The 19263-nt window shown below is 41.8% G+C and overlaps 1 protein-coding gene and 1 pseudogene across 1 annotated transcript in view; both read left to right on the plus strand.

Annotated features, from left to right (window-relative positions):
• Nucleotides 1-1721: 1721 nt before the first annotated feature.
• LOC124993582 (palmitoyltransferase ZDHHC19-like) lies at nt 1722-5014 on the plus strand (annotated as a pseudogene).
• Nucleotides 5015-8077: 3063 nt separating this feature from the next.
• LOC124993583 (ras-related protein Rab-2B-like) overlaps nt 8078-19263 on the plus strand; it is a 45743-nt gene continuing 34557 nt past the window's right edge. The window contains 2 exon segments of the mRNA XM_047565454.1: nt 8078-8251; nt 8751-8839. Of these exon segments, the coding sequence (XP_047421410.1) occupies nt 8078-8251; nt 8751-8839 (263 nt within the window).

Raw genomic sequence — 19263 nt, forward strand, 5'->3', positions numbered from 1 at the left:
TTGGAGGAGGGAGAAGTGGTCTATAGGCATTAGGATTTTATTTCCTTCTGAATCAGCCCCCATCTTCCTGAGCCAATCATTCTTTATCTACACTGACTGTCCTTTTGCCCTGGTCTCAATGCCAGTAGGTCTGATCTATTTTTAATCAATTTAATTTCCTTAGCCAGGCATGGTGGCTCATGCCTGTAATCCCAGTGGATTGGAAGGCTGAGTCAAGAGGATCACAAATTCAAAGCAGCCTCAGCAACTTAGTAAGAGCCTGTCTCATAGTCAAAAGGCCTGGGGATGTAGCTCAGAGCTCCCAGATTCAATCCCCAGTCCAACAAAAAGGGATCAATACACATGGGCACTGGATCCTGTGCCCTTGCTACATTTCAGCACAGACTCCTCTGTCAGTTGGTGGCAGTTCTAAAGGGAAAGGTTGATGTCACATGGGTCACAGGCCTCTGTAATCACTGCAAGAGAAGTCATGAGTATTGGATCATGTTTAGTTTCAATTAGGATGGGGAAATTGTTTCTGCCCCTCACCAAGAATTGTGATGGGAAGAGTCCGCCAAAACATGGGGTCTCAGGTGCTCAGTGACCAGTACAATGACACACGTCAGTGTAACCAAACTCCAATTATTTTCTCAAAACATGCAGCTAGGGGGAGACAGTTGAGGGTTAGGACAGGGACTCTGTAATGTCACAAGTTGTGTCTGGGTATCATGACTTGTGGCCTCAAGGGTCCCAGGTGGCACCCCAGCCAGCATGTCTAGCGTCAAGACAGGAAGAAGGGGCGCAGAGCTCTGCCAACTGCGTCATCTTCCCTTTCATTGAAAAGTCAAAAGTTTTCCCAGAAATCCTTACTAGATATTTGCACACACCTCTTTAAACAAAATTGTGTCATAAAGTCCACCCTGGAAATGAGGGAAATGGGCGAGTTATTTATTTGGGTAGATTGATACCACCTGCCCCAAACTGGAACTCTGTTTCAACAAAAAAGAAGTGTAGCACCAGGCCTGAAAGGGTGATGAGAATCAACCAAATTCTCCCCGCCCAGCAACTCCCCAGAGACTCTATTAGACTGCTTCTTGTTGCTGTAAGAAAACACCCACGATGGTGTACTTTGTAAAGAGATGAGGTTTCTTTAGCTTAGAGTCCAAGACTTGGCAGGCCCTGAGACTGACCTTTGGTGAGGGTCATCCCAACATGGGGAATGGCATCATGGTGGGAGGACAAGTGAGGGGTAGAGATTGCCTGGCCAGAAACCTGGGGAGGGACACATTCTGTTCTTTTTATTACAAACCACACTTACAGGAACTATTGGAGGCCATGAGAATTACATTACTCCCTTCCAAGGGCACCATGCCTGGTGACAAAAACACCTCACACTAGACCACACCTCTCAACACTGCCACACTCAGGTCCAGGTCGCCAGACTATGAGCCAAACATTCAGAGTCAAACCACATCTACATCGTCACACACTCCAACAGAGCCAACATGGACAGAGCAGGATGTCCAGTGTGCAACAGGTGTGTATGTGGACCTGGGGGAAGGGTGCTCTCAGAAGCACTGGAAGCAGCCAGAGCACCCATGCCACCACCTCTGTGATGTCACACTTTATACTTCTTTCCTTCCCTACCATCCTCATGACAATCTGGGTGGGAACCTAACACACATAACTCTTGGCTCTCATTTCCAAAGAGAATTGTCATACCCATGCCACACTCTCAGGAAATGGCGCCCGGTGGTCGACCTCGAGTTGGCTGTTCTTGGTTCTGACCAAGTCTCTTTGCTTCCTTTGTCATCATGATGCTCATGATCACAAGCAGCGCTTTCTTCGCCTACCCGTGAATCTCCCATGGAAGCTCTGAGGTTTAGACAATGATAGTGAAGAGGCAGGGGAGTGGGGACAGAGGGTCAGGAGGGAAAGAAGGATATATAGTTAGCAGCTCAGAGGTCTAGAGAGCCTGAGGCATCTAGGGAACTGCGGGTTGCTGGGAATGCTGGTGACATTAGCTGGAGTCTCCATGGTGTGTCTCTAGCCTGCATATTTACCCCTGTCCTTAAGGTCTGTGAGTCCGACCTCAGGTGAGCCAGGCCTTGTGGGGAGCTCTGGGTTGGCCCAGACTAGAAGTGAGTCTGGCTCTGGTTTCAGATGCAGATGGCTGGTGGACCGTGGAGAGTGGGCCTTTTCCCTGGTCACTGACCCCCTCTTTCTTCTGAGCCTCTGGAGCCTGGTATCCCTAAATATGTCAGATCCTGGCATCATACATCGAGGTAAGTCCTCAGAAACCTGGGAGAAGGAGTGGTACCCCAAGGGCTGATGCCTACAGGGGTGATTTCTAAAGTGTGAAGCCCACCTATGGGCTCAGGATCCCTGCCTCCACGTCATCATGACTTAGGCCCTGGTACTTCATTTCCCAAGCCACTGAGGTGTGAAGAAACAGAATCCTGGAGGTTTTCCAGTTAATTTAGAAGGGAGGACTGGGCAGGCTGGCAAGAGAGGCCAGCAGGCTCTTCCAAAGCACAGTTCACTCTTGCTCCTTCCCATTTCACACACGACATCCAGCACTGATCTCTCTTCCCAAGGGTGGAGCTCTGCAGAGAGCTCTTCTGGCTGGAAAGCCCTTCTCTGACTGCCAGCCCATCTGAGTGGTCAGCTTGCTCAACAAGGACCGGGATTCCCCTGAATACTTCCTCCCCACCCGTCTTCTTGCCCAGTGATGCTATGGGGCTGCTCCAAGCAACAGTGAGGGAAGGGCCTCCTGACACTGCCCCAACTTCTTCCCATGCCAGCTCCGTGGAGCAGGACCCAGAAGCAGGACACACTGCCTGGATGTACAGTCACGCATTCCAGATGCCCTGGTGTCATCAATGCAAGTTCCACTGCCCACCTCGCACCCTCCACTGTGCGACCTGCAACATCTGCGTGGAGGTGAGTACTCCTCCTCTCTGTCCACTCACCAACTCAGCCTGGGGCACCTGGCCAGGACTCGGAACCTCACAGCATAAGTTGGCCAGGGGTGGGTATGAGCCTGTCTTCTCAGACTGCAAAGGGTGGATCTTTGCCACGCTTGGTCATTCATATGTGTTATCACCTCTGTGTTTGCACCTGTCCTGAGAGGCAGTCCTTCTTTGCCCTGGTGGTGACATTTGAAGGGCATCACATCTCTGCTGAGCCTGGTGGAGTCAGGGAAAAGGAAAAGGTGTCCCTGTCCCATCCCCTGCCTTCTGAGACTAGATAGCCAGACTTGAGGCCAGGTTTTTCTCTGTTCCACGGATTTTTGCCTGTCTTCCTCTGGTTGTCCGAGTTGGAAGGTTCCTGAGTTCTGAGTGCTCTTCTCTCATATGCATTCCCTGCATGGGCATCCAAGTGCACAAGGCTGGCTGGGTAAGGGAGTTCTTTACATTCTTGTCCAGTATCTGAGAAAAAAGAAGCCCAGAGTTATTCTGTATCCTGCTCCAAGTGACACCAGGCAGTCTTTTCTCTAAACACCTCACTCATGACAGCTGACCTCTTGAACCATGGAGTCCTAACAAACATCTGCAGCAATGGAAATGCAGGTTCTGCCTGGAGTTGGGAGCTTGAGTGTAGGACAAAGAGCAGGTGGCCCAGAATTTTGGGGGACCTGAGCATTTGGGGGCAATGGATGCCCGGCCAGATAGACCCTGGACAACTGCCTCCTCTCCCCTAGGAATTTGACCATCACTCGAGGTGGGTCAACAACTGCATAGGGCATCGGAACTTCCGGCTGTTCCTGCTCCTCCTGGTGTCCCTGTGTCTCTACCTGGTTGCGCTGGTAGTGACCTGCGTCATCTTCGTGGTGCGCACCACTGACATGGCACTTTCCTTGGACAAAGTCATGGCGTATTCACAGAGTCCCAAGGGCCCACACTGGGAACTCCAAATGATGTGGAGAGGGAGGGCCAGACAGCCAACAGGTGGGTCGCGGAGAGCAGGGCTGATGTGGGCGGGTCTAGAAGGAAAACCCCTTGGGAGGACCTCTCAAGGCCACGTTGAAGGTGAGTGAGGTCATGGAGACAGGCGGGGTAGGATGGACGGTGGAGTTAAGACTCTCGCAGGACCTGGCAGAGGGGTAATGCAGGTAATGCAGGTAATGCAGGATAGGCAGGAGGACGCCCGGTTGAGTTAGCTTTCCGTTAGGTGTACTGGACAAACTGTCCAGTCCAGGAAGGAAGATTCGGTGGGCGGGACTCTGGGGGGGCGGGGACAGGGGCGGAGCCTGGTCAAGGGGCAGGGCCAATGAGGTTTTGTCCCAGGGGTTGGCTTCTTAACCTGTGCACAGCAACATCGTGGCTGTATTGGCCACTGGCACCCTGCTGCCTGTCATCTTCGAGCTACTGGTCCAGGCTGTAGCCGTGAGCACCGCCAGGCGCCTCTACGAGGTCCAGGTAAGCAGGACTGAGTCCCTGTGCCGGGATACCCCGCTGGGCTGAGAGGCACATGATTGGAAAAAGGCAAGGAACCTGTAGGTGTTCTGTTGAGGGAATGATGAGGATAAGGCTCTAATTCAAGCCCCAGGTGGCACCGGCAATGAAGTTGACCCTGTGGGGGTCAAGAGTAAAAATGGCCCAGAAATTAAGTGTGAGATTATTTTGGATGAAGTGAAAATCTGGGAGCCATGGTAGGATTTCTTCTAAAACTCTTCTATTGAGGAATAATTTACACACAGTAAAATTCACCCATTTTTCTATGGTCAGGCATTTTGACAAATACATATCATCCTGCACTGTCCACCATGATTAAGGTTAGACCAGTTTCATGAACCTCCTTACATCATCAGTTGCCAAATCTCAAGGGAAATGTGGTCTGCACTCTGGATTCACCAGACAGGGCTCCCCCCATTGCTGGCAGCACCCGTGCAGGCATCATTACATGCAGCCACTTTCATGCAGCTCTTCCTGGAGTCAATTGCTTGGTGGTTGTTAGCAAGGACTCTGGAGACACATTGCAGAATTCCACATCACACCTCTGCAACATATCATCAGAGAGAACATGGGCATGATAACTTGCCATCTGGTCATTCAGTTTCCCTATCTTAACCAGGGAAGTGTGAGTTAATATGCAGAAGACACACAGAACAGTGGCTGGTAGCAGAAAGTTCCCTATGAGTTGTTGTTACAATGACTACCATTCCTTCCTGTGGTCACTTACACATGTTTGTGCCTCATCTTAAAAGTCAAGCAAGCTCCACCATTAATGACCCACACCTCCAATGCACCTGGTGTATCCTCTGTGCCTTATTCCCTGAAAGACTTGACCTCTCTCACTAACTTCACCCTTCACTTCCTGGCCCGTGTCAGTCCAGCCCCTGCCCTTGCTGTCAGGAAGATGCTCCTATTAATGGCCAAAGCAGCAGACATTCTTCAGGATGCTCTTTCTGCATTGGAAAAAGCCTCTGAAATCAGAAGTAGCCAAGCAAGCCCTATTGTGTGTCTTATTGCTTAACTCTCTGGGTTTCTCCTCTGTATGTAGCTACATGCCCTGGGCTGGGTTGCTATGCTTCGTCCATGATACCCTCTCTGTGAGCCATCCTGGGCATTCCTCATGGTGCTCAGGGCCTCATGTTGCTGCTGGACACTGCAACATGAAGTAGACTGGCCATGCTCTTTGCAGTGTGTTTTCAACCCCCAGTGCAGTGAGTGGACTTTATTTGTTGGCTACTGTGTTTTGAACCCGGGGCACTGTAGCACTGCTCTTCATCCCTAGTCCCTCTGTTTCCACTTTGAAACAGAGCATCACTCAGTTGCTAAGGTTGTTTCCCGGCTTGTGATTCACCTGCCTCATTAGCCACAGTGCTGGGATTACAGGTGTATGCCACCATGCCTGGCTTTGCTGAGGCATCTTTGAAGCCCTGAAATGTACCTGGCTGGGTGTGTACCTGAGTGGCAGAGCATGTGCTTAGCATGTGCAAGGCCCTGGTGCTTCAATCCCCAGCACACAAAGAACAGGAAGCTGAAAAATGTGTGAACCAACAAACAACAGAATCAACTGTAGGGGATAGAAGAAAAGAGAGAGAGGAATAGAGACAAGCCTGATGCCCTGATTGCCCAGGATAAGTGGAATAAGGAGAGGCAGCAGGAAGTTGGGCAGATGATGGGGCAAGAAGAAGATGCCCTTTGGTTTTGGTCCTGTGGAGAGGGGGAATGTTTGAGACACAGAATGGGAACAAGAACCCCAGGAGGGGAGCCAGTTATTGTAAATGGTCTGGGTGCTTCAGAGCTGTTGGATTCTACTCCTGTCGATAGGGTTCCATGTGGGGAGAGGAAGGGATTCGAGTTTTCTGCACATTTAACAAAAATGTAGTAATTATCATTCCTTTAAAGATTTTCCTATACCTTATATACAACCAGTATTTTCTATACTTTATACACATCTAACCAAATATTATTTCTCTAAATTTAAAAATTTTATAAATGTTTTTAATCTCTATAATTAATTATTCTCTTTTTTTCTGGTCATTGGGTTTGAACCCAAGACTCCTTTATTATGGAAGCTACATCCCCAATCCTTGTTACATATTTTTGTGGGAGGGTCTCACTAGGTTCCTGAGGGCCTTTCTAAGTTTGTGAGGCTGGTCTTGAGCTTGTGATGCTCCTGCCTCAGCCTCCCCAGTCACTGGGCTTACAGGTGTGATCCACTGCAACATGCTTGTTTCTTAAGTCCTGTGAACCCCGTAAAGCAGTCAGAACCTCATAGAGAACAATGGTTCATGTTTCTTTTGGACCTGGTGGAATATTCCAGAGCTGTCCTGATGTGTGGAATCCTTGTTCCTTCTAGTGAAGAATAGGGTTGAAAATGAGCATCTTCATGTGTGAGCCATGGGAGAGTTGCGGGGGAGAGTGGTGCTGTTGGATTCCTTTCCATTGTGACTGAACACTTTTAATTTAAATCCTTGAAGTTGGTGTGAGACTCATCCCACTGTGGGAGGAGGACAGGGCCAGGCAGATGGATGGAATGGGGGGGAGAGGAAGAATTGAGGGTAGAAGCCGGCAGTGAGGACCTGACCTTTGAGCTTGACCTTTACTCCTTTGTGTACTGAAGGCCTTCAGCCCAGACTCTCCTGGGCCATGTAGTTTTTGACTAGGAAAATACAACTGGGCATCCCTGCTGCCACTGTCCTCCCAGATTGTGAAATTCACTGAAGGCACATGGTTAGGAACAGTGAGGGGTGGGAGAGGGAAGTGGGAGCAGGGGTGACACTGACTGTGGAGCAGTTGAGCAGCAGAGGGAAGATCTTATAAGAGATCTGGAAAGACATAGTGTGAGGACGAGTGGGCCCCATGGAGACAGAGCAAGGATGCTGCCAGGGGAGGAACAAGGTGAGCAGGGAGCCCTGAGGAGGCAGGAGAGGTGGTGCAGGGTCAGCACTGTCAGGGAGAGCTGCTCACAAGTGGGAGGAGGCAGGTGGCTCTTCCCAGGAGCCCTGGGAGGCAGGATCCCTGGGTCACTCTGGGCTTCCCTGCCCTTGGATTCCCGCTCCAGGCCTGAGTTGAGCCCTGGCTCAGCTGACCACCTTAGGGAGGGTCACTGGGAGATGGCTGTGCCGAGTCCTGCTGTTTCTGAGCTGCTCTTCCCATCCCTGTCTCCCTTCAGGACAACAACCCATTCTACCAGGGTTGTATCAGAAACTGGCATGTCACCCTCTGCGCACCACTGGGGCCCAAGTAAGTCGGTAATTGAGAAGCTAAAGTGGTGGACCCTGACCTGGTGGGTTGGGTAAGGCTGGGTCTTCTTTCATGGTTCCTTACCTCAGTTCCCTGGCCCCTAATCCTCACTGTTCTCTTCCTTTGGGGTTTTCTCCAGGGCACTCTGGGAGTCTCTGGGAATCCCCCTCTTCATTGCCTCTGTAGGTTTTAGCCCCAAGAAATAGGGTAGAGTGGAACCCCAGCCTGGATGGGAGCCCTGGATGAGAGCCCTGGGCTCTGTGCTGTCCAAGCTGAGGGTGAGGGTGGTCAGGGAGAACAGGAAAGGTGGGTGGTGACCCCTTTCTTTGGACCTGTCATTGCCCAGGTACATGTCAGAAGTTGTGTTGCTCCAGCAAGACTCGGGATCCAAGTGGGAGCCGATGGCGGCCCTGCAGCTGCCAACATTCTCCCCAGCACTCCATCGCCCACACCTCCCTGGGCCCAACTCTCAACCTGTGTCTTTTGACACATCTTATGAAGGAGCACCAGGGAGTGCAGTCATCTATGTGAGGAGTAGTGGGTGTGCAGTGGACAGGGGTGTCTGTGGGCTGCACGTGTGTTGTTGGAGCCCCTGAGGTGGAGCTGGCCCTGCAGCTGAAGCACCTGGAGCTGAAGAGTGGGAGTATGGATGTGGGGGTGCAGGTCCAGGTCACAGGGCTTCAGAGCACACCCAGGTGTCCCTGAATAGACAGAGAGAAAAGACTGCTTGGCTAACTACCTGGGTGGCCCTGGACCAGGTTCTTACCTTTCTGGGCCTCAGTTTCCTCAGCTATTATTAAGGACTGACACTAGTCCAGGAGTTCATAATGTTTTAAAGGAGATTCTTTTTTATTGTAAACTTTTACTTGGGTTCCCATGTGAAACACAACGCAGTGGGTTATTAGTAGTAAAGAGGAATGGGTAACCCACAATGCTCCCTAGTGCTCTTTTAGTCATTTATGGTGCCAGCCCTCTCATTTGTCCTGCCTCAGGGGCTCAGGATCTTGATCATGAACTGTGGAGTGGAGTTCAGGGAAAACCCCATGTACTGACTCTTGTTTCTCTGTCCATTAGCCCAGTGCTGCAGTGGAAGGCCCACAGGGAGACTTGGTCTCCAATTCACCCCCTCCCGTGATGCCTGGATATGGACACACTGCCAGGATGTGAGCCCTACATCAGGCCCTTAGGCCTGAGCCCCGACTCCCCTGTTGGGAGCACCCTGACCCCAAGACTATCCCACCCCCATAAATTTGATTTTTGCTGATTCTATGGCTACTCTGCCTGTCTTTTCTATATTCAGATAAATGTGTTTCCTGGGGGAGTCCTTGAGGGGCTGGGACAGGTATCACCTGGAGAGAAAGAACAAGTCTCCATGGACACCCAAGCTCATGAGTCAACCCTTTCTGGATTTTTGCCCTTGGGCAAGACACTCAGCATTTCTCTCATCCTTAAAATATGGCATCAGTAATAATCACAGCAAGTGACTTTGTGGCCTTCCTGGCAAGGCCTGAAGATGAGAGGAGAGAAAACCCACCAACCAGGATAAACATAGTGTACCTCAAACTATTCCATAATATAGAAAGGGAACTTTCATTTTCTTAATTCTAGTAGTGTGTGTGTGTACATGTGTATTTTTTTTTTTATGTGTGTGTGTCTGTGTGAAAGAGAGAGAGAGAAAGAGATATTGTGTGTGGTACTGGGCATCATATCAAACCTAGGGCCTTAAGTATGGTTGGCAAACTCTACCACTGAACCTACAGTACCAGCCCTTTTTTAAATTTTGAAACATGATCTCACTGTACTGAGCAGGCTTCTTTCTTTATCAAGTGGATACTTTAATTTTTTTTTTCATGTGTAATTTCTATGACTGTAACTTTTAATAAATGTGATGTTAAGATTTTTCATAAATGCCCTTTATCTGTTTGAGGAAGTTTTATCTTTGTTGTATGTGTGCTCGTGCATTTGTGTGTGTGTCTTTCTTTTTTAATCATAGAAAGGTATTAGATTTTGTCAAATGGTTTTTCTGTATCAAATGGCGTTGTCGAGGTTTTACTTGACTCTTAATTAGTGTACTACCAAATTTGGCCTGCAAATTTGGGGTATCTTCCACCGATGCTCTAGCAGCGAGCAGGTAAGTTCTTCATTCGTAGAGAGGAATCTGGGGGGTACCTCAGAGGGTGAATTTCTCAGATCTTAGCATAAATGAAGGAACTCAGTGTCTGCTGGCAGTGGTGGTCACTAATCAGGGAAATGAAATCTTACCTGTTTGGTGATGTTGGGAATGTGGATTATAACTATGGGGAACACACACGGATTAGACTTTCATCTTACCCTATATTAATTTCAGGTCAATAAAGAAGAAAAAGAAATAGGAAACAATATGCCAATACTTATCAGCTTGAAGGAGAGGGAAATAAAAGTAAACTTATATGATGCTAATAAAGTCATTAATAGATTTGATTACATACAAGAAAAATTTTACATTAAAAATTTCACACAGAATTAAAAGGTAACCAAAACTGAAAACATGCTTGCAATAAACACATTGAAATGATTAGTTTTTAATCTATATTTATTTGGTTCTTTATATTATCTTATTCTTCTATCCCCACTTTATTTTACTCTAGTTTCTGCATTTGAGAGGAGTTGCAGAGGTGGAAATCACCCCAGGAACAAGACAGAGGTCTAGTAAAATATTGCTCTAGCGACTGACCCTATGTGCCCTCTGAAAGGTTACTTTATCTTTGGATCTAAGTCCAGGAGAGGAGGACAGGACTGAGAATTGAGCTTCCATGCTGAGAAGGAAGCTTATCTGGGGACAGTCTGTGAGAAAGTTTTCTAGGGTCTCCTCAAGTAGGACTTCAGTCACAGTAGCTATAAAGGAAGCCCCTGGGACCCATCATTGGGAACTGGTAGGTGATGGTCCTGATCCACGCAGATTTTGATGATATCTATACTTCCAATGGTTCCCCAACTCATGGAGAAGGCCTGGGAGGCCATCCAATATTTGGTCAATGCATCAGGGGACAGTCCTTTTTGAAATGGCCTTCTTTCCCTCAAGAGAAACAGGAGGTCAAGGAGTACCCCTGGACACCTGCTCACATGACTGCCATCAGTTCCCCATGTCATTTGTAATTCTTTTTCTACTTCCCTAGGTCCCAGTTATAGAAGACCACTGAGGCAGCCTGGACTAATTGGTCCAAGGTTTTGTCTAGTTCCACAACCAGGTTTTGGAGCTTCCTCATGTCTGGAGCATATTGAATTAAGAATTTGTCTTTAAGAATGATTTTCTCATCTGTGACCCTGGCTCAATATCAGTGTGTTGGTTAGGTCCTCCTGGAGCCTCCGTAGAAAGGTAACTGGTGACTCCTTTTCCCCTTGAATCACAGTGGCCAGCTGGGTATAATTGAAAGGCTTAACTTGGACTTTCCTCAATCCTTCTAATGCACAGTATATAAAGTGATGTCTGTCCCATTCATCTTTATCTCTCTCAGCCTCCCAGTTTGGTTCAGTGCGGGGAACTGCCTGACTCCCCTTGGAAATGTTCCAACTCTTGCCAGTCTTGGTTAGGTCCTCCTGGAGCCTCCATAGAAAGGTGTGCCCTGGGGATTTAACCCAGGGATGCTTTACCACCGAGTTTCATCCCCAGTCCTTTCTATTTTGTATTGAGTCAAATTCTTTTTAAGTTGCTGAGGACCTGACTATGTTGCTGAGGCTTGCCTGGAACTTTGGTCCTCCTGTCTCAGCCTCAAGAGTTTTGGAATCATAGGAGAGCACCACCATGCCCAGCTACACTCCATTTTTACATGTTGAATCATTCTTGCATTCCTGGGATAAATCCCAGTTGCAAATTGTCTCTGCTCATTTTTTCCCTTTTTTTTTGTTCTTTTTTTGGGGGCAGGCAGGGTCTTACTAATTTTGATTTCCTCTTGCTTTGAACTTGTGATTCCCCTGCCTCAGCCTCCCAAACTGTTGGGATTACTGGTGTGTACCACTGATCCCATCACAAACAGCAAACTTTGAGAGACAGGAAACATGTGTCCTTTTGGATAAGTACTCAACTTACTGCCACCTTTCTAGGCTATGGTACAGGTTAGGGGACATAACCAAATAGAGCCTAGCAACTTCCTTGAGTTAAGGAGGAGGAGACGAGAGTCGGGCAAGACCAGGTTTGTTAGCGATTGCAGGACAGTGAGAGAAGACACTTGCTCAGGAATAGAACTCCAGTGGTCTTCAGGGTCCTCTAGTGGTCTGCAGGGCACTTTGAGTCCTCACTAGAATACTGATTGAAGCTTATGGTGAAGAAACTTTCCAAGAATGAAAGAAACACAAAATATTCCAAAGAAACATTGCTCAATGCTTACACAGATTGGGAGCAGTGTGTACTTTTTAGCCAAATTGGAAAACTGCATAATTCTCCACATTGGCTTTGCTTCAGTAATGTCAATTAACAAGCAGAAGAATAAAGATTTCTCTTATCCATTCCAACAAAACATGTAGGTGAGACCAAAAAAGATTCAACAATTCTGAACTTAAGAGCTTTGTAGAAAAATCTCAAGAAAAAAAAAAAAAAAAAAACCATAATGCATGAAACGCAATAAAAGACTGCCAAGTATCTTGAAAAGGAGACAGGGAAGACAGATTTCTTTTATATAAATTTTATTTAATTTTTGGGTAAAGCAGGAAATCAAATATAAACCAAGTTTTGTCTATAAATTGATGCTAGATAATACTGTAATATTCAGAGGAAAGGTTAAAATATTTGAATATTTTAACATTTTATATCACTCTCTCTTTGGAAAACCCAGATTATTAGTATGGCATAGAGGTGTAACATTATTATTTAATGTATTCTTTTACTAGAAAAACAAATTTACAAGATGAATGTCTTTCATTAGTTTCACCCACTCACATGGTTGAATCAAAAACTTTTATATTTTTATCTATCTACTTTACACTTTAAGTTCTATTTCATAACTGACATAGGCCTCTTTCAGCATCAGAGAAAAATAGAGTATAGTATGCCTAATGAAAGACTTGTGGTTCATGGAAGAAGAAATACATGGTTAAAAAATTATGAAAACCTGTTCAAAATTTCTAGCAATTAAAGAAATGCAAATTAAAACTACACTGCTATTCCTTCTCACTCCAGTGAGAATAGAAATTATCAAAATACAAGTAACAATAAATACTGGTGAGGAGGTAGGGGAAAACACAGATTCATACATTGCTTGTGGGACTTTAAATTGGTGCAACCACTATGGAAAGCTGTATGGAGATTCCTTAGAAAACTTGGAATGGAACCTCAGTTTGACCCAGGTATCCCACTCCGTGGTCTATACACAAAGGATTCAAAATCAGCGTACTATAGTGATGCAGCCACATCAATATTTATAGAACCTCAATTCACAAAATCCAAGGTATGGAACCAATCTAGGTGCTGAATAAGTAAAGAAATATGGTCATATACACAATGGTGTATTTACTCAGTCATAAATGAAAATGAAATCATGGCATTTGCCAATAAATGAATGAAATTGGAGAATATCATGCTAAGTGAAATAAGCCAGTCCCCCAAAATCAAAGGTTGAATGTTCTCTCTAATAGGTGGATGCAAACTAATAAGGAGGTTAGGAAAAGGAAGTATAGAATTTCATTGGGTTAAACAAAGGGGAATGATAGGAAGGGAGGATGAACTGGGATAGGAAAGACAGTAGAATGAATCAGACCTAGCTTTCCTTATCTCATAGATGAATACACGACCAGTGTCACTCCACATCATGTTCAATCACAAGATTGGGATCAAAACTGTAATGAGTTCCACCCCATGTATGTATAATATGTCAAACTACATCCTACTGTCATGGATGTCTAAAACCAACAAATGAAAAAAGAATGAAATAAACCTAATCCATGTCGTTGAAATTTTTCAAGGCACTATCTTATTTTTTTAGTACTATATAGTCAGGTTTCCAAGATCCAACTATATTTTATTGAAATTTGTAACTGTTCTTCATCATAAGCACTAAAACTCTTGCCAATTTAGTGTGAACTATATTATAGCAACAAAAAAACCTCTTATTTATTAATCAATATTACAGTGTTTGGATTTTACTGAGGTGCTATTTTGAATGAATCTTATTTATGATTTTGTAACATTGTTTCAACTGTCCCCAATTTAAATATATATAATTTAAAAGAAGAAAAACCAAAAAATGATTTCTTAAAAAACAATTCTACTAAAAGTAAATGATGATATATTCCACAATTCACTGCAGCACATGGATTTCCTAAAAGATTTATTTTATAGATTATAATAAAATTGTAGAATCTATTCAGAGGGCGAGCTGGAAGAAACAACTGTGTGTCACACTATTTCATTTCATCATGAGACACATAAAAGCTTCCCATCAGTGTCAACATTTAATATCTTATGATGTTTCATGGAGAACCTCTTATCAGAGATGAAAATAAACTATCATTTAAAATTGAATTTTTGACAATTTTTAGTGCAACCACTGGTTGCCTTTTGAAAAAGCACTGCAGGATATTGTACAGAAACATAATACTCTCAAACTTGAAACACAGGAATTTCCAATTTTACAAAGAGAAAAAATTACAATAGGAGAACAAGAAACAACAGAATTTAAGATTTCTGAAATATAAAACAAAATAATATTTAATAAACAACAGTTTATACTTAGACTACCCTTATGAATCACATTTAAAGACACAATTCATATATGAAATGATTAGATCTCTCATACATTGTTTTTGCCAAGTGATTGTGCCATTGAATACAGAGTAATAAAAACTCAAAATCTGTCAAGATATTGCATTCCATCTTAAAAAAATGTTAAAAAGTTCTCATTTGAAAAATAATCACTTTGAAAATTTAAGAAAATTAATAGTTTCCTATCCATACCAACTACAACAATTTCAAATCATGTTCCAAATTTTATGTTCCTCACTCTTAACAGTCAACTAAGGATTTTTTTAAGTGAAAATGAGACTCTACATTACAGTGTCTCACACTCTATATTATACTGTCTTAACATCTTTATTAATGACCTAAAAAAATTTCTACAATTTTATGTATAGCTGGATAACATTTGATAAATTATTTTAAACTTTTAGCATATGGAGTTGATAATTTGTACTATAATTAAATATTACTCCCTTTTAAATTTTAGCAAAGTTTTAAGCATATTTTTCACATGCTACAGTTGTATGTTATATACATTAAACATTGTATAAATATTTGCTCAACAAATAAATGATAAGCTTACATAGTTTCAAATGCTTTATTCATATCCCCATCCCATCATTAATTTAAAATTAAATTTAAAAACTGAATAGTACATGAATTACTTAAATTTGTTCAATATCTAAAAGCATTTTAATTTCATTATAGAAGAAATATACATTATTTTAGAAAAGTATAATTTATAAGAAAATGCAGAGGTATAATTTGTCACATAAATGTATTTATAGTATCTTTTAACTTTTAAGAAAATTAATAGTTTCCTATCCATACCAACTACAACAATTTCAAATCATGTTCCAACACGATTTTTTAAACTACATGGACTTTGGACACTTTTTCATATGAGTTTTTTGTGCATTCTTTTTTTAATACTTACAAGAAAGAATATGTCAACTTCCAATTTTCTCCACATGGAGCTCCTTAGTAAATGCTATAAATACACTCGATTTTCTGTTATATCTGAGTCTTTATTTTCAATTTCATTCCTCATTATTCTTTTCATGTATGTAGTACTCCATGTAAATTACAAATTCTTCTTCAGGATGCTTCAAGTATTCCTTAACAGTGTTTTGTTACCCTTGGTACACTGCCATTTCTTAGGTGCATGTTGTATATAATTATAATGTATAAACTCAAATAATTCCACATTGTAAAATATAAGGCAATCATTCATTCAAAAGAGTATATAGGTTGTGCACTGTATTGTAATCATTATCAATAATCAATGGCCCAGATTGTCAATGTTGTATTACATAAATAAATGTCATTCCAATAAATGCATTTATTCCATCCTTACTCAACACCAGGGAATACCCAAACATTTTGTAAACAAGATATCATGTAATCGTTATAAATACCTCAATAAAGGTAGATTAGTATTCTTACATCCCAGAAAAGAAAGTGGTCTGAAGCTTAAAGGAGTTTAATAATTTTTAGAAGTTATAGAACTTTGAAAATCAGAACTAGGACTTGAAAAAATTTCTAATCAAAAGGCATAGTCCTTCAATGACTATTCTGTGAAATTTGAGTTTTCCATTGAAATATATTGAATCATATAGTAGTCTACATATTTCACAGTGTTAAAAATTTTCTCTTCTTTAAAACTTTAAAAAAAGAATATAATTGGGAATAAATTTATCAAACAGCAGCAATAACAATCAATGGGTCAGAAAATAGTTGCAATAAATGAGGGTAAAGAAGTTCAATAGCTTGGAGTACATTTGAACTAAAAGTTCAAAAATTTGGTTGATTATCTCAAATTGATTGATTTCCATTATGCTTCTGGGATTTGATTTCCCTAAGAATTTCTTATATGCATATCTCCATATTCAAGGGGACCTGAGTTAATATTTAGTGAAGGGTATTAAAATTAGATATTTATAATATTCTAAGATTCATAGTGAAGTAAGTGATGGATTTTTTGGTGTCCTGTCTATTATTTGGAAAAAATTGAGGAAAAGATTGAAAAATACATGTGATTGCACAATAATGACCCCCTCCTAGATGTCCATGTGTATTAGTTGTCAGATTTATGGACACCCTAAAATAAAGTTTAAAAGGAAATTAAGTTCACATATGAAGCTAAGATTTCTAACTAGCCTACTGTAGAATGGGTAGCTAACCCTGGATTGTCCATGGGAGCACAACATAATTACAAGAGTGTTTAGAAGTACAAGAGGGAGTCAGAAAAGAAGACTGACAATGAGATATGTGACCTTTCTCTTGCTGACTTTAAATATGAAGGAATCTGACCAGGAACCAAGTAGTATAAACATCCCTTAAAAAACATGGCTCTTTCTCATAGCTGCCAAGAGAACATAGTCCTTCAATCATCTTGGGTTTATCTTTGTAGTATTTTACTGTACATCTGACTTGAAGACTCTAATTTACTAAATTTGCGTATTTTAAGTCTCTAAGATTGAAGCAACAGAAAACTAATATAAAAATGAGGGGAAATAAGATTAATACTCATATATTTTTACTTTCCTATACTCCAATAATGAATCTGCTAAAGAAGAATTAGAATAACTATCCCATTCACTACCTCAAGAAAATACTTGGAAATTAATATAACAAAGAATATAGAAGAGCCTCTACAATGAAAATTGCAAAACACTGAAGAAAAAGTTGAAGAATACCTTAGAAGATAGAAAGACCTCTCATGCTCTTGGATAGGCAAAAGTAATATTATCAAAATGGCCATACCACCAAAAGCAAAACACAGAGTTAGTGCAATTCCCATCAAAATACCAAAGACATTCTTCACTATACTAAAAAAGCAGTTCTAAAATTCATTTGGAAAAATAAGAGACCCAGAAGAGTCAAAGCAATCCTGAGCAAAAAAATTGATAGTCCAAGAATCACAAAACCAGACCTTGAATTACATTACAAAGGTATAGTAACAAAAATAGCATAAAATTCACATGAAGACCAATAGAAGAGAAGACCCTGAGACAATCTCCCATAAGCACACTTATCTAATACTAGACAATGGTGCCAAAGACAAAGGGTGAAGAAAAGGCAGTCTTTTAAATAAACCATGCTGGGGAAACTGGAAATCCATATGTAGAAGAATGAAACTTGAACACTCTCTCTCACCATGTACAAAAATCAACTCAAAGTGACTTGACAATACATTAATTAGACCAGAAACTCTGAAACTGTCAGAAAAAAATATAACCCAATACTCCAGCAGGTTGGCACAGGAACTGACTTTCTTAACAAAACTTCTAAAGTACATAAAATAAAAACAAAACTCATTAAGTGAAATGGCATCAAATTAAGAAGCTTCTGCACAACAAAGGAAACAAGAGTGTCAAGAGAGAGATTAGAGAATGTGAAAAGATCTTCACCAACAATCCTCAAATAGGGCATTAATATCCATAATATGAAGAACTCAAAAACTTAACACTAAGAAAGACCCACACAAATAACCCAATTTATAAATGGGCATTTTATAAACTAAAGTTTATAAACAAGCTAATAAACCAAGCAGACATTTCTCAAAAGGGGAAATATGTATGGTGAAGAAATAAGTGAAAAAATGTTCAATTAACATCTCTAGCAATTAGGGAAATGCAAATCAAAAGTACATTGAGATTTTTATCTCTCTAATAAGAATGGCAATTATCAGAAATACAAATAAAAAATCATTGGTGAGGATATGGAGAAAAATTACAGTCACTCATGCATTGTTGGTGGTACTGCAAATCAGTGTTACTACTCTGGAAAGCTGTGTAGAGAGAGATTCCTGAACAAATTAGGAATGGAATCACCATTTGACTCAGCTATCCCATTCTTTGATATGTATGCAAATAACCTAAAATCAGCAATGCTATTGAGGTACAGCCACATCAATGTTTATAGCAACACAATTCACAACAGCCAAGCTATGAAACCAACCTAGGTGCCCATCAACAGATGAATGGAAAAAGAAATTGTGGTGTATATACACAATGAAGTATTACTCAGCCTTAAAGAAGAATGAAATTATGGCATTTACTGGTCAATGTATAGAACTGGAAATTATCGTACTATATGAAAGAAGTCAGACTCAAAAAATCAAAGGTTAAATGTTTTCTCTGATATGAAAAACTTTTTCAAAATAAAAGGGAAGTAGAGAGAAAGAGAGAGTTCAGGAGAGAATTGAAAATGAGGGGCATTTCATCAAACTAGAAGAAAGATCAGTGGACTACATGAAGTGGATGGAAGGAGTAGGGAGAGGGACAGGATAAGGGAGAATAGTGGAATGAATCTGACTTAACTCTCATATGTACATATATGAATATTATCGTGAATCTCACCATCACTATATCCACAAGACATTAATTTAAAAAAAAAACTATAATAGCAGAAAGATCAGTGGAGTAGAAGGAAATAAAAAGGGGAAGGAGAAGGGAAGGGAAAGGGGAAGTATTAGGGACCAAATTAGAACAAATTATATTCCATGCTTTTATATTCATGTTAAAATTAATATTAATGTGCTGTAAAGCTAAAAAGAACCAATAAAAAATAAACTTTCCTAAACAAGATGAATTCTGAGACATGTGAAATGCTCATACACCCATTGAGAATCTGTTAAGATTAATGTGACAATCTTATTCTCTTAGGATTAACTAAATTCAACCACTAAGTGTCCCTGATAATCTTTATATTTGTTACATGTATTTTATTTTGATTTTCTTTTCTTCCCTCTCATTCTCATAGCCTCCCATGCTTCATCTGCCACGATATTTCTAGTTTACCATTGAAAACCTATTTTAGAATTAACACACACTCCATATTTCACCCCTTCACTGAAGTCTCCCATACTGCCTTACT

Source organism: Sciurus carolinensis, chromosome 9 (genome assembly GCF_902686445.1).
Source record: "Sciurus carolinensis chromosome 9, mSciCar1.2, whole genome shotgun sequence".
NCBI lineage: Eukaryota > Metazoa > Chordata > Mammalia > Rodentia > Sciuridae > Sciurus > Sciurus carolinensis.